The sequence below is a fragment of the Ixodes scapularis genome, unplaced genomic scaffold, assembly GCF_016920785.2.
Source record: "Ixodes scapularis isolate PalLabHiFi unplaced genomic scaffold, ASM1692078v2 ptg000822l_1__unscaffolded, whole genome shotgun sequence".
Classification (NCBI taxonomy): Eukaryota; Metazoa; Arthropoda; class Arachnida; order Ixodida; family Ixodidae; genus Ixodes; species Ixodes scapularis.
In genome coordinates, this window is record NW_024610043.1 from 54683 (window position 1) to 67900 (window position 13218).

Here is a 13218-nt window from a genome sequence, read left to right on the forward strand (position 1 = left end):
AATGCTGTCGACGACAGTGCTAAAAGCGCGAGCTCGTTGCTTTGGATCGCGCGCCACGAGCGCTCCTGCAGCGGGTGCAGTCATGCCAGTCAAGGCTACTCGCTCGCCGCTTGCACGGCCTTCGCAGCTATTCTATGCAAGGGTGACAATCCGTCGTATTGCACACAAGTACAGCTCCAGAAAAATGCGTACGAAATTACTGCGGCTGGGCTCTGTCGCCTCCGGTACACGTAATCTTCATTTGCAACAGGAGTGACGGACGGCACCGGGCGAAGTTTGAAAATGGAGAACGCTTATTTTGATGTTCCTGAGAACGCGACGAGTACAGGCGGCAATGTTGACAACACGCACCAGCGCGGACACCGCCGAGCCGAGCACCCGGCCACACACACGCCGAGCTACCGACATTTCACAATGCAGTCAGCGGCATCCAAAGAAAACGTGTTGTTGACGTAGAAATAACTAAGATGTCAAAATAAAAGAAAGGGGGGACGGACAACGAAGACTTCCCGTTACCAACACGCTCGTTTTGTTTTTAATTTTTTTTTTTTTTCAAAATAAAAGCTGCTATTTTTACGTCCATGACGCCATTGTCCACGCCCCCTGGATATCCAATCGGCGTCGAAAATACGCAGCCTCCGATTCCAAACCGAAACTGAAATCCCGTCGTAGTTGCTGGTAGTTGTGTGGCTAAGCGAAGTTTCGTATCGCGTATAAAACTTTTTTTTTAATACATCTGTTTTAGTTTTTTAAGTTTGTTAAAACGTTTTATTGTTTCGGTTCGCCACTGTTTTACGAATAATGTTACGTTAACTTTTTTATTTTCGCATTTATTATGCACCTGGAAATAAAGTCGTTTACAAGCCAATCCAATCCACCCTGAACTTCATTTGCGTCGAAGTTTCCGAAGATTTGTTGCGGTTTGGTGTGTCTTTTATTTTTACGTAGAACTCATATCGATCCGATATGCCGCGTCCGAAAATGGATTTTGCGACTAATAAGTGGCGAGGCACCACGCGAGCAAGAATGAACAGCCCTGGAGGTTATGGGCACTGCTCAATTGGCTCATTCCTCGGTGCTTCTCGAAGGTAAGCCTTTTTTCTCTGTGTCCTCCTAAGCTTCCGTTCAAGCATCTCCTTGGTTTGTTTCCTTGCCCTGCCTTTGCCTAATCGCGCCCGAGAAGTGTATTCTGACAGGTATTTTCCTTAGGCGAGCATCTCTCCTCGCGCTTTTCGTCAAACCGTCCGACGGGTTGCGAGTTCTAATCGCGAAGCCATGATTCGGTCACCCAACACGTCGGTCGACCTGTCAAACGTTTTATCGCACGTGGGTCGTCACTTCGCGTCGGCACGCATCGCTGCCTACCCATATCTGTACTGGCCAGGTTTCTTTGTCGGCCCGCGCGTCTTATCGCTGTGGGTGATCTCAAGCGACGCGAGCGAAACGCGTAAAAAAAGAAAACATTGTGGTTGGAGCCGTTTGATCTACTGCACTATATGTATATATAGAGAGAGTAAAGCTATACGCACTCCGGAGTGCACTTCGGACGGAAATGGCTATACGCACTCCTCCGAGAGATCATGCCGCTCGGGCCACCCTTTTAGAACGGCGCGTGTATCACTGGGGAGCTCGTTAACACAGCCCCCCACCTGCGTTCACGCCGCTTCGCGGCGACGGTATCGGCTGCTAATTACAAATCGTAACCAGTACACGCCGCTTCGCGGCGTCCAGCCGGCAATCCAAGCCCCGCTGTCCCCGATCGCACCTCGAAAGGGAGTCCCATGCCATTTAGTTTTGCAAAGTTTCTCAACACTCGATTTTTTTTTTTTTTACTGTTTATCGCAAAAAAAAAAAAAAAAAAAATGCCCTAAATATTGCCAAATGCCTCGACAAAACAAAATGTTTGAGAAAAAAAAAAGAAAAAAAAGCAGGCCTACTGCGGATGGAACCCGCGTCCACTTGCGTATGAAGCGGACACCTTGACCCCTATGCCATGCCTCCGCTTAGAAAATTCGTTGTGACCACTCGTTTTATGCGAGAAAAGCGGAGTGCGTATAGCCATTTCCGTCCGAAGTGCATTCCGGAGTGCGTATACCTTTATGCAGAGCTGATCCAACCTGCACTCTCTTTTGCCATTGCCGGTAGCAAATTGTGTCTGTTTAGTATTGCACACCTGCCAACTTCCCCGTATTACCCAGAAGTCTTTTAAATTTTGATCAGTTTGTATGATTGACAGCTAGAAAAACTTCCCGAAAAGAGAAATTACCCTCCCCCTCTCTTTTGTACTAAAGAGTTTTTGCCATCACTGTGGACGGCTGCAATCCCATGAGCATAGGCAGTGCAATATATAAATATAATGAAGTTGTCTTCATGCAAATTTGTTCCCAATATTTCTTTTTAAAACACCCTCCCCTGCTTAGAAATTATCCCGAATTCGGTGTCCCCAAACTTGGAAGGTATGGTACTGTCTGTGCCTTTTCTATCTTGTGTCATTTATGTAACGTAATATATCTGTTCTTCATATTTATAATCGCTGCAGGCCTGGTCAAGGAGGAGTTGCTCAGTGAACTACTAGTTTGAGTTCCCTGAGACGGACACCACTGACATCACCTACAGTGCCGAGGTACAGGCTTAATGGCAGATATCAATAGGAGATGAAGGTAAGCTGTCCTATTTATTTAGCAGTGTCGGAGTAACTCACTTGAGTTTTCATCACTGTTTTCGCTGACAGTTTGTTGCCTGCACACAAAAATGGTCCATTATTTGTCCATGTCCATTAAAATTGATGCAGCCTTCACACTTCTGCGGTTTAGAGCGATTCGCAGACATGTCGATCATAGTCGAAACAGCGTGGCTCATCATTAGAGTTGAATGCTGAGTTTCGCTTAAAAACTTTTTGGCCACTTCGATCACAACAAAACATTATTTGCCTTCTCAGGTACGCGTCACGTCTGTTTGGTTGGACAGCCACCAAGTTGACTTGGATGTCAGCACCTGTTGTCATCAGAACCTGGTTCTTGTGCTGCCACATCATTTTTGGTGGTGGCGCTGTCGTCACCTCCCAGCGCTTGCGCTCCCCGAGTTCCCATTCAAGATGGTGAGTGGTATACTTGTGGGGGCCTCGCTGCTGCAGGTGCTGCCATGTAGCTCTGGCTCGTGGTGGCTCCACCGCCATCATTTGTGCTCCCTGTGATCCCAGCCGGAGTGGTGACAGGGATTATGCAAGGGCTCTTTGTCGCAGGTGCTGCCACGGACTTTGGCTCGTGGGGGTGCCGTCGCTACTGACAAAGCCTTTGCTCCCCGTCGTCCCTGTTGAAATGGTGGCTGGAACTTGGAGAGGGTTTGCCGCCACAGCTGGTCAGTTCAAGTTCCGCACATTCTGCCGTAGCCCTTGGGAATTCGTTCCTTCCATGTTGAGGTTCTAGTAGGAGAAGTCCACCGCTGTTGAGCTACATGTCACCACAGCAGTCAATCTGCAGAGGGGCATGGCCACGTGACCACACTTCTGAAATGTTAGAGCCTTGTTGTGGACATGGAGGCCGGTGTGAGAGATTTAATATGCGTCTGGCACATCTGCCCGGCGAAAGAACTCATGGGTGTGCCACATGGAAAGTGAGCAGACTGTGCAAGTCTCTTTTACAAAATGGCGCTAACAATAGGTAGTGTCTGAATCATTCTTGTCTTACGTAGGTGATACTTTCTAGGCGTAATGTGTTAGTAGATAGCTATGGTGTTATTGCTTAACTCTGAACAAGATACAAAGTATGAGGCATTTTCAGGCCAAGTAAAAAATTTCTGCTCACTTTAATCTTGAAGATCTTCCAGAGTTTCACATCATCCAGCAATCCTGAAGGCAATGCACCACATGTAATTATAATTAATATTCCCGCTCTTAGTTTACCAGGAAGGTGTTAAAAAAATTGTAAGTAGTGTTAGTTGCTTAGGAGAGCGATGTGTTGCACCTTGGCGTTCCATTCACTTTGGGATGAGGTGCTTCATTCTTGTGCGTCCTTGGTTGTTTCCTTAGCCCCTAAAGATGTTGGAGATTTATATGTTTTATTTTTGGGAAAACCATGTTATGTTAGTATCTGGCATGCTTTTTTTTTATTGCTGAAAGCTGTTTGAAGTGAGCCTTTTGTCCACCTAAGAGCATAATGATTGGGAGCTTCACTCAGGTGTGTTTTCTGGCCACACCGCAGAGCATGATTGTAAGCATCGATGCATGCTATTGATACCAAGATTGGGACTTCAGAGAGGATCAGTCAAGTCTTCCTATTTTTATTTCCATTGATTCTTTGGCATTCTAGATATCTTTTTGTAAGCGTGTTCACGTAAGCTTGTTCAACTTTCTGGGTCATAGTATCGGGTCGTTCTGTAATTATCATATGCTTTATGCATTTGTTATTAGTCTCATCTGAAGTTGTCATGGGCACATGGCTGACACATTTGGTGCTGCTTTCATTTAGAGGGTAAATATTGTCCGCCATAGGTCTAGCAAACTTCATATATTCTACACTTCAAAATTTTCTCGTAGACCTGATTACTAGGCAATAAGCTCCTTTTCAATATGTGCATTTACTTAAATTGAAAAGCCAAAAGGCTTTTAATAATCAGCCACATGCAGAATAAGAACAGTGTTTCTGCCACCTAGTGTGGGAGAAAATGGGTGGGGGGGGGGGGGGGTGGAGGCCAAAGCAAACGCAAGCAGTGTGAATACAACTCTAGGACTTATATGCGGGGTAAGTGAGGAATTTGAACTGTCTACCAAGACCATGTAGCTCACACATTTAGCAGAGGATAATTGGGTTTGATTTAACAAGGTATTGGGGTGGTTGTAAAGCTCCTATACAGCCCCACATGGAGTCACCCTGCATGCACTGATCTAGACTGCTCGTTTCACATAGATTTTTGTGACCTATTGATCTAACTGCTTCTTTTATTTGCAAATTTTTGTGTTATTCAGGATAATTGGGAACCCAGCAAAAGGTTGGCATGTCATGGAGTAAACATGCCATTGTACAGTGTGCTTCACTCTAAAATGTAATGCATGAGCAGTGGCCAAAGATGATGACACTTGTCTAATGAGGAAATCAATGATACTGCACAAACTGAAGCATATCTTCCTGGGACCGTTGCCATTCCCCTATACAATTATTGCATGACCTCCTTGTTTTTTTTTTTATTGCCCTCAGTTAATTTGGCGAGGACTGGATTGCTGTTATCCTTAATAGGTCGGCGTGTCACGTTTATCTTGAGGTCCAATTAACGGGAAATTTGTTTTGATAAGTTAAATAAGGGGAACAACAAAATATTCAGAGCAATGTCTTTTTTTTTCTTTCTATTTTTTTGCATCACCGAAACATTTATTGGTCACCGCATTGAAACTGGGAGTATAACGCACAAAGAGAACTGCAGTGTGACCCTCCAGTCTCTGCCGTCAGACGATGCACACATTCTGCAACATAAGTGCAGGATCAGCTTTTTTTTTGGGGGGGGGGGGGGGGGGGGGGGGGGGGGCGGGGCGGGGCGGGGCGAGGCGAGGCGAGGCGGGGCGGGGCGGGGCGGGGGGGGGGGGGGGGGTAGGGCGGGGCGGGGGCGATTTTTCTGAGATGACATGAAAATGTTGTGTTCATCACCATCAAAGTGATTTGTTGTCTGCATGTTCCCTGCTTTAGTGACAAGGCCACTGACAAGCCGCTTCACGGGTACTAAATTGAACCGCTTGACAAGTTGCTCAAACAATAGTGATACACAAATGGCAGTACGAGGACAAGTTGAAGAACCACAAGTAGCGCTTGTCCTATCACTTCTTCAACTTGCCGTTGTCCATAGCACTATTTGTGTTTTGCTCCTCTTCATCTGCTTCATAAAGAGCAAATATATAAGGCTGCTTAATAAAATGACAGCGTCCGTCAAATCGGTAAACATTTCTCTGTAAAACATATTGCCCTGGCCAAGTCCAAGTCTCGTTTTCACGATGAGTCGCATAGTGAATCGGCTAACAATGGTTGATGAATATGATGTAGTTCTACTGAATCAGTAGCATACTTCAATCTCTCTTCTGCACAAAACCTATGTTTCGGAGTGGTTGACATAGTGTTTTCTCGACAGCCGAGGGGCTTGAAGCAGGTGCTTAATGTCTGTGAGCCTCCACCATTGAAATTTTAACTTGTCACTTGCTCTAGAACTTGATAATGGAGCAATGGCAGATTTTATGAAGTTTGCAAAACCGACGTCGGAGACCTTCGAATGGGAAAGGTTTACAGGGCTAGAAAAATAATGACAGCACGTCCTCACTCACAATTATCTGTAATAAAAAGACGGTGCCCAAAGAACTGTAGCTAGTTTTAAGTGTCACTCGCTGAAGCGGTTTGTATATTGTGTTAATTCCTGCATTATGCTGTTTTTTTTCTGTTTCAGGATCCAGTGTTACATTCCTGTGGCTTTTTGGTTGTTTCCCAATTATTGAAGGGAGTTGCAGGCTTATCATGGGCGACACAGTGCTTTGGTGAGTGTACCTTTTATTTACTGCTTGGCCAATCAAATCGAGTGGCTTTGCAGGAAACTCTCTACAGTTTCAGGATGTTTGAGGGTGTGTTCTCCTTCAGACATTCTGAAATGGCACAAATTTTTTTGTGCTGCATCACTACACTCTGTTGAATGACCAGCTGAAATCGTAGTAGAAGCTACATGCTCGTTGGACCAGTCATATGTCTACCTTTCGCCATGTGTTACACTCCCGCCCATAACCATGTGTAGAAGGCGGGGTCAGGTAACGAGAGGGAGGTGGTTGATTGATCCGGTGGGTGCATAGTTACCACCACAGTCAGCTTAGAGGTGAATGTTAATTACTCAAGCTTTAAATAGGTCACAGTACTCAAAGCTTGAGGAACACCTGAGAAGTTTTAGAATGTTTTTATTTACCGTGTCTACTCGCTCCATGAGTCTCAAACTACGTCCAACTCGGCTAGCCATCAAGCCAATTTTCTTTCGCCGCCAAGCGGCCAGGCCACTTCAAACCAGGCAAAGCATAGCGGTACATGCTTTCATGGCTGCAAGTGTGTAGTTGCGGATGTGATCAAGAGTGAAACCGAGCGGCGCATACACGTAACAAAGCTGGGGTCGAGGAATTGCCCAGCTTTGGACATGTTTCGCCCACCGAATGCATTGATGTCAACAAACACGCGGTCATCTGTAGTGTGCCTTCGGACAGTGAAATCGTGAAAGTGGTTAGGCCTAAGGACGGTCGCGTCACTCACCATGCTGAGTGAGCTTCCCTAGTAAAAAAATTTAAATGTATAAAAAAATTTATGTCCAACAAACGCGTATGATTCAATAAGATCATATAAAAAAATACAAGAACCTTATAAAAACATATAAGAACAATATAAAATTATATTTGAACTTATAAGAAACTTCTTTTCAGTTTCTTAAAACTTCTTATATAATCTTATATATTTCCTATATTGTTCTCATACGTTTTTATAAGGTTTTTATATGATCTTATTTGGTCATATGCTTTTATTGGACACCTAAATTTCTTACATGCAAGATTTTTTTACTATTCACTAGGAGGGCGCTTTTCCTTTGACAGAAGGCACACCGAAAGCACCCTAAAAAAAGGTTTTCAAATTGTAGAACATGGTTATTGTAGCGCACCCACGACCAGCCGTCAATGCGCCTCCGTCAGTGGAGACATGCCACAGTACTTTGTCGTGTCATACTGCCACCTAAAATTACATTTTCGCGAAGTGTGTAAATGCAGAAATTTACCCTGCATAATGAACGCACCCCCGAAATATATGTCAATTTCAGAATAAAGAGGTGTGTTCATTATGCGGGTAAATGTGGTAAAAAAGTGAATGATGACTCAAACAAATGCAAAACTCATACATTGGAATTTGAAAAAAATCACCAACCATATCCTACAACAAGGTCCCAACGTTTCAAAAACAGCTTGTTTTTTTCTTCAGGGGTGACTGCTTCCAGATAGGGGACAACAGCTTCGTTTTCTTCTACGATAGTCTCTTTTTTTTTCACTTCGTTAGGTGGCTGAGTCCGTTCACGTAGCATGATGGCAATGTGCCAGTGGACCTATTGATGTTTCCTGGTGTTGTTTGGATATGCCATGACTATAAAAAGCTGCTGGCAGAAGTTTGTCTCAACATTTATGAGGGTGTTGGCAAAGTTGGTGCAATATTCATTGTCCTCACAGTGCTCTGCAACAGCGCTGCGCTCGTGGTAGAATTTGCAGTTGTTTTTGTGTTGTTGAATTCTTTCTGGGAAGTTCTTTGTTTTTCCAATGTAGGTGGCATGGAATTGAATATACAATGCCCTGCGCGCTTTGTTTAGAGGGATGGCCTTTAATTCGCAGCATCATACGTCAAAGTGTTGATACCGGTTTGTGGGACACCTGAATACTTTCTTTTACCAGCATACATGACAGCGCTTCGCTAGTCCCCTTTATGTAGGGAACACAGATGCGGGTGTGTGGACGGATGTTTTTGAGTTCCTCTGCCAAAATGTTTACCCTCAAAACTTGCACTGCATGTAGTATTGGCTCTTGGTCTGCGAGAATTTTGTTTTAGTTTTGTGTTTGTTGAGCATTATTGGGCAAATGACAATGGCTATGCCGCCTCATTATGACCACAGTAAAAAGAGCTATACACTTGATAACATAGTCCTGTCATGTTTTTGCTTTGAAAAAAATGTTAACACACAAGATTAATCTATTTCTTGACCCCTTGACTGGGGACCCATGAAAAAAATGTTTTGTCCCTATTTTGCCTATATTTTTTTGTACGGAACTTTTCTTGTGCTACCAGCATAGCTTTAATTCCTAAAGGAAAATTATTTCTGGTGTTAGGGGATAGATGGTGCTTCCTCCCATACGATAAAAGGAGTGAGCGTTTAAAGACGCACTCCCCAAACTGATTGAAGAGTGGTGCATCTATGAGTGCGCTCCCCAAGCTGCTGTTAAAATTGCCAAGCATCCAAAGATCTTATCAAAAGTAATAGATAAATCTTTGTCTAAGGTGAAGTGAATATTTACATTAAATTCAAGTAATGACGCAATAACAACATGGCAGTGCCCACAAGCTGCATGCGCATGAACGAATTTCACCATCCAAATGGATGAATGACCCTTTTGGCAGAACTGGACAATGAGGAAAAGGGTACCAATACTTGAGTGTAGCTTTCTAGGGGCTATTATCATTTTAAATTGCAATTCTCATTTGCTCTTTCAGCTCGCACCTTCACGGAGTACAGCAATGTGGGGAAGCAAGTCGAGGACAGCCTCTCTCGATTTCTGTCCCGGGGGCGCTATGCTCTTCCAGGTAAGCTGCTTCCCTCTCTTAAGAGACACGAGTAGACCCTTTTATTCAAGACAAGAATGACGATAATAATCACATCAAATAAAATGGGGAACAAGGGGACAAAGGAGATTCCTCTTTGACCTTTCTCCCCCTTGTACCCCTTTTCCAAGGATTATTATTGTATTCATACTTATTACATTATTGTGGAGTTCACATTTTGACAACCTGTGGTTGGCTGATGTGTTGTGGAAGTTAAAGCTATTGCACATTCAAACATTGTGTTAAATACAGTAGAACCCTGCTGCTGCATCTTTGTGCAGTCGCAATAAAGGATCATGACATGAGCGAAGACGTAACTGATAATGCCCTTGGGATAGCTATAGATGTTTCAGGAAGCTGTATTCTCTGTTTACCTTACCTTAGCTTTTATGGCTGTAAAAAAGATTGCCTTATTTTATATGTTGACAATTTTTTCAACACTTCTTAAAATTGTGGTTGAACTATAAGTAACACACTGTTTACAGACAAGCTTGTGTTTGCCCACAGCAGCTATGGGCACTGCATACGCAGGAACTAGATTCGTGTGAGCAGACATGTGTGTACATGGGCTGTGTTGACAGCCGCGCCATCGCAGTGATGCGTTGTCTATAGTTGCAGTTAAAAAAATATTGAAATATAAGGATGCAGAAATTCTGAGCGCATCGAGCTAAACCACAGCTGCCTCAAACAAATCACTGCACCCTGCATGCCACATCAAAGCAGTGGGGCTTGATGCAATCAGCACGGCTTGAACGTGGTGGCATGGAGGTGGTAAAGAAAAATGGGGTGTCATGAGAGCCTGAATCTCTTATTGTCATACAAGACCAAGCAAGAAACACAGTGCAGAGAGGCAAGGAGGTAAAATAAAGGGAGTAAAGCAAAAGGAACAGGGTATGTGTTTCTAGTAGTCATGTTGGCCACCTTGAGTGGCAGTGTTTGGGCATAAGAACCAAGAAGGAAATTCATGAAGCCTATAATTCTAACACATATATACTTTTGGACGTTCGATAGGATTGGTTTCCGTGAACATAACAGCCGAGAAAACATGTGAGCAAGGTTCTTCTGTACATATTTTTGAATGTGCTGCAAGAATATTTCTGGTTATATGCCCACTTAATTTATAATGTTTTTCTTCTTTCAGCTGACACCTTACAGACATGTCAGGAAGCAAGGAAAGGTTATTTTTTCACTCATCGTTTACATTTGGGTGATTAACTTAGTCTTGAAAAAAAACACGTCATTTTAATGACATTGTGATAAATAAATTTTGGGTCTTTAAATCGTCCTTCAATCTTTGTTTTCTTCCCATATTCCAAGCCGGCACTATGTGTATCAGGCATGGAATCAATGGTAGGCCATGTAAACTATTGCAGTTTTTTGGCTGGCCAGCTTAAAGTTTACGAGGGGTTGACAATGGCGAAATGGTCACTAAATTCGATCAATTGACGTCTATGTGATAATTATGCCCTTATAAAAATGGTTGATGCCATTTTGTATTATTGTCAAATGGCAACAGGTGTTTAAGAGCAGTCAGTCAGCAGGCAACAGATGTTAATCGTCATTGAGATGTCATCTTGTTGACCCGGATAGCCATTTCGCCACCGTCAACTTTTTGCCGTTCTATTGGTTATTGTCGGTGCATTGCCAGTGTATCTACATGCTAATGCTAATTGGCTATTGGAGGCAGTCAAAAGACTATAAAATGTATAGTCCTTTGATTGCCTCCTTTAGCCATTTAACGTTAACATGTAGATACACTGATGATACACCGACAATAACCAATAGAACGGCAAAAAGTTGACGGTGGCGAAATGGCTATCCGGGTCAGCAGGGTGACGTCTCAATGACGATTAACATCTGTTGCCTGCTGATTGACTATTTGTAAACAGCTGTTGCCATTTGGCAATAATATGACTTTCAAATGGCATTAACCATTTTCATAGGGGAACAACGCGCTCGGTGTCCCTCAGGCTCAAGGCTGGAGTCACGGTGGACGCCCTCCCACATCAACTGCGTGTCGCCGGCGACCTGGCCCTGGTGGTTGTCCCAGGCAGGGCACCGCTCTGCCTTCGGTGCCGGGGGAAGCGGCACATACGGCGGGAGCGTCGTGTACCGCGTTGTGTGCCCTGTCGACGTTTCGGTCATGACAAGAGCCAGTGTGTTGGGGCCTACGCGTCCGTCACGGGGCCCTTAGGAAACGAGGATGAGGCTGAACATCTTATGGACGTGGCCGACTCCGATGAACTGCCTGTGATGAAGCTGGCGGGCCACTTCCAGGGGTAACGCCCCCTGACCGCACCACTGGCGATAAGAAAGACTCTGAGAGTGGCAGGGAGCAGCGCCTGCAACCTGTAGAGCGAGTAATGAGTAACACCCCTTCGGCGGAAGGCACCAAGACCGCGAGTTTGGTCCCAGCGACGACGTCCTGCAAAATGCCGGAACCCATGAGTGTCGAGGTCGCAGGCACCAGCGGCGCTGTCGCCAAGCGAGCTCGTGAAGAAGGCGTCGACGAAAGACCCAAATGCGGTGAGGCCCTCCCCGAAGAGCCGCCCCCCAAAACGGCTCGAGTGCGCCGGGCAAGCGTCAAGCCGAAGCCCAACATTCCGCCGGAGAGACGTTCGTCGGTGATATCGCCCCCATAGCAGCGAGGGCCCGTGTTCGGGTGGGCACCGCATATCGAACTGGAGACCGACGTGACTCTGAGAGGACGGCGGCTTAGGGTCTTCACGTCGAGGCCCGTAATGAGGCTTTGGCAATCGTGTTGGTGGGTGCACCGGGCGACGCAACAAGACTGTGGGTTTGTCGCCGTTCTCAGCGACCCGGGGTAAGCACCATACGACCCGTTTGCTCTAACTCTTAATGGCAGTGAACCTTACGATAGCTCTCCGCGTCGCGACGTGGAACGTGCGGGGCCTGGGAGCAAGGCGATGACAGTTCCAGCTCAGCCGCCTTTTTCTAGAGCACGATCTGGACATAGTCGCCGTCCAAGAAACGAAGTTTGAAAGGGTGGAGCAAACGGACCGCATGGTGCAGCCTTTCAGAGCTCGATACAATGTCTGCGTGTGTCACTCTGTTGTAACGTCAGGAGGTTGTGCTTTGTTTTTGCGCAATTCGGTGGGTACTGTTGAAGAGACAGTAACAGTATGCGAAACAGGCCGTTTAATTGTTTGTGACTTCTCCTTTTCTGGATCACAGTGGCGGGCAATATGTGTTTACGCGCCAAATCGTGAATATGAACGGAAAGTTTTTTTGAACGTGTTGAATATTACATAAAATGCGAAAGACTTGTCATTTTGTTGGGCGACTTTAACTGTGAGTGCGCAGCAGAAGACAGAGTGCGCAGGCAGCTTGTGTGGGATCAGAGTGCTCTATTTTTGAACCTGGTATTGCAAGAGAGTAATTTAGAGGATATTGGCTGTGTGTTGTCCCATACTAATTCTCCCCAGTTTACGCACTTTCGAAGTGAGAGCCACGCTCGCTTAGATAGGGCGTACGTCTCCGCGTGTCTTGTTCCACTGTGTGAAAACTATGAAGTTAAGAGCGTATCTTTTAGTGACCATAGTTTGGTCTTGTTTTCAATTGGGCGAAAAGAAATAAAATCACGGTACAACTGGGATCTTTGGAAATTTAATGATAAACTTTTGAATTATGAAACTTTTACGAATGATGTGAAAGAACGCATTGAACAAATGCTGGCGTCTGAGACGCGACGCTTTGCTGAACTTTGGGAGCAGTTCAAGAATTAAGTTAAAATAAGGGCGATTGAAAGATCGTGTATTTTACGCCGGCAGGAAAAAGAGAAAGAAAGAGAGTTGCAGTGTCAGCTAGATTTCGTGTTAAGCATGGAGAGTGCGCAACCCGG

General features: G+C 45.1%; 1 protein-coding gene across 3 annotated transcripts; it reads left to right on the forward strand.

The window, feature by feature from the left end:
• The first annotated feature begins 899 nt into the window (after positions 1–899).
• On the forward strand, positions 900–10641 carry LOC120836159. Of its 3 annotated transcripts, XM_040214104.3 has the most exons (7): positions 900–1088; positions 2540–2623; positions 2939–3097; positions 3242–3357; positions 6421–6508; positions 9249–9338; positions 10498–10641. In XM_040214104.3, exons 3-7 carry the CDS (start codon positions 2985–2987, stop codon positions 10499–10501), a joined length of 411 nt encoding a protein of 136 aa, XP_040070038.1. In that variant the 5' UTR covers positions 900–1088; positions 2540–2623; positions 2939–2984; the 3' UTR covers positions 10502–10641. The 3 variants fall into 3 exon arrangements, 2 of the variants coding, with proteins under 2 accessions (XP_040070038.1, XP_040070042.1); XR_005716043.3 differs by lacking the exon at positions 2939–3097 and having other exon boundaries at positions 903–1088; XM_040214108.3 differs by lacking the exons at positions 900–1088; positions 2540–2623; positions 2939–3097; positions 3242–3357 and adding an exon at positions 4685–5462.
• Positions 10642–13218: the final 2577 nt, after the last annotated feature.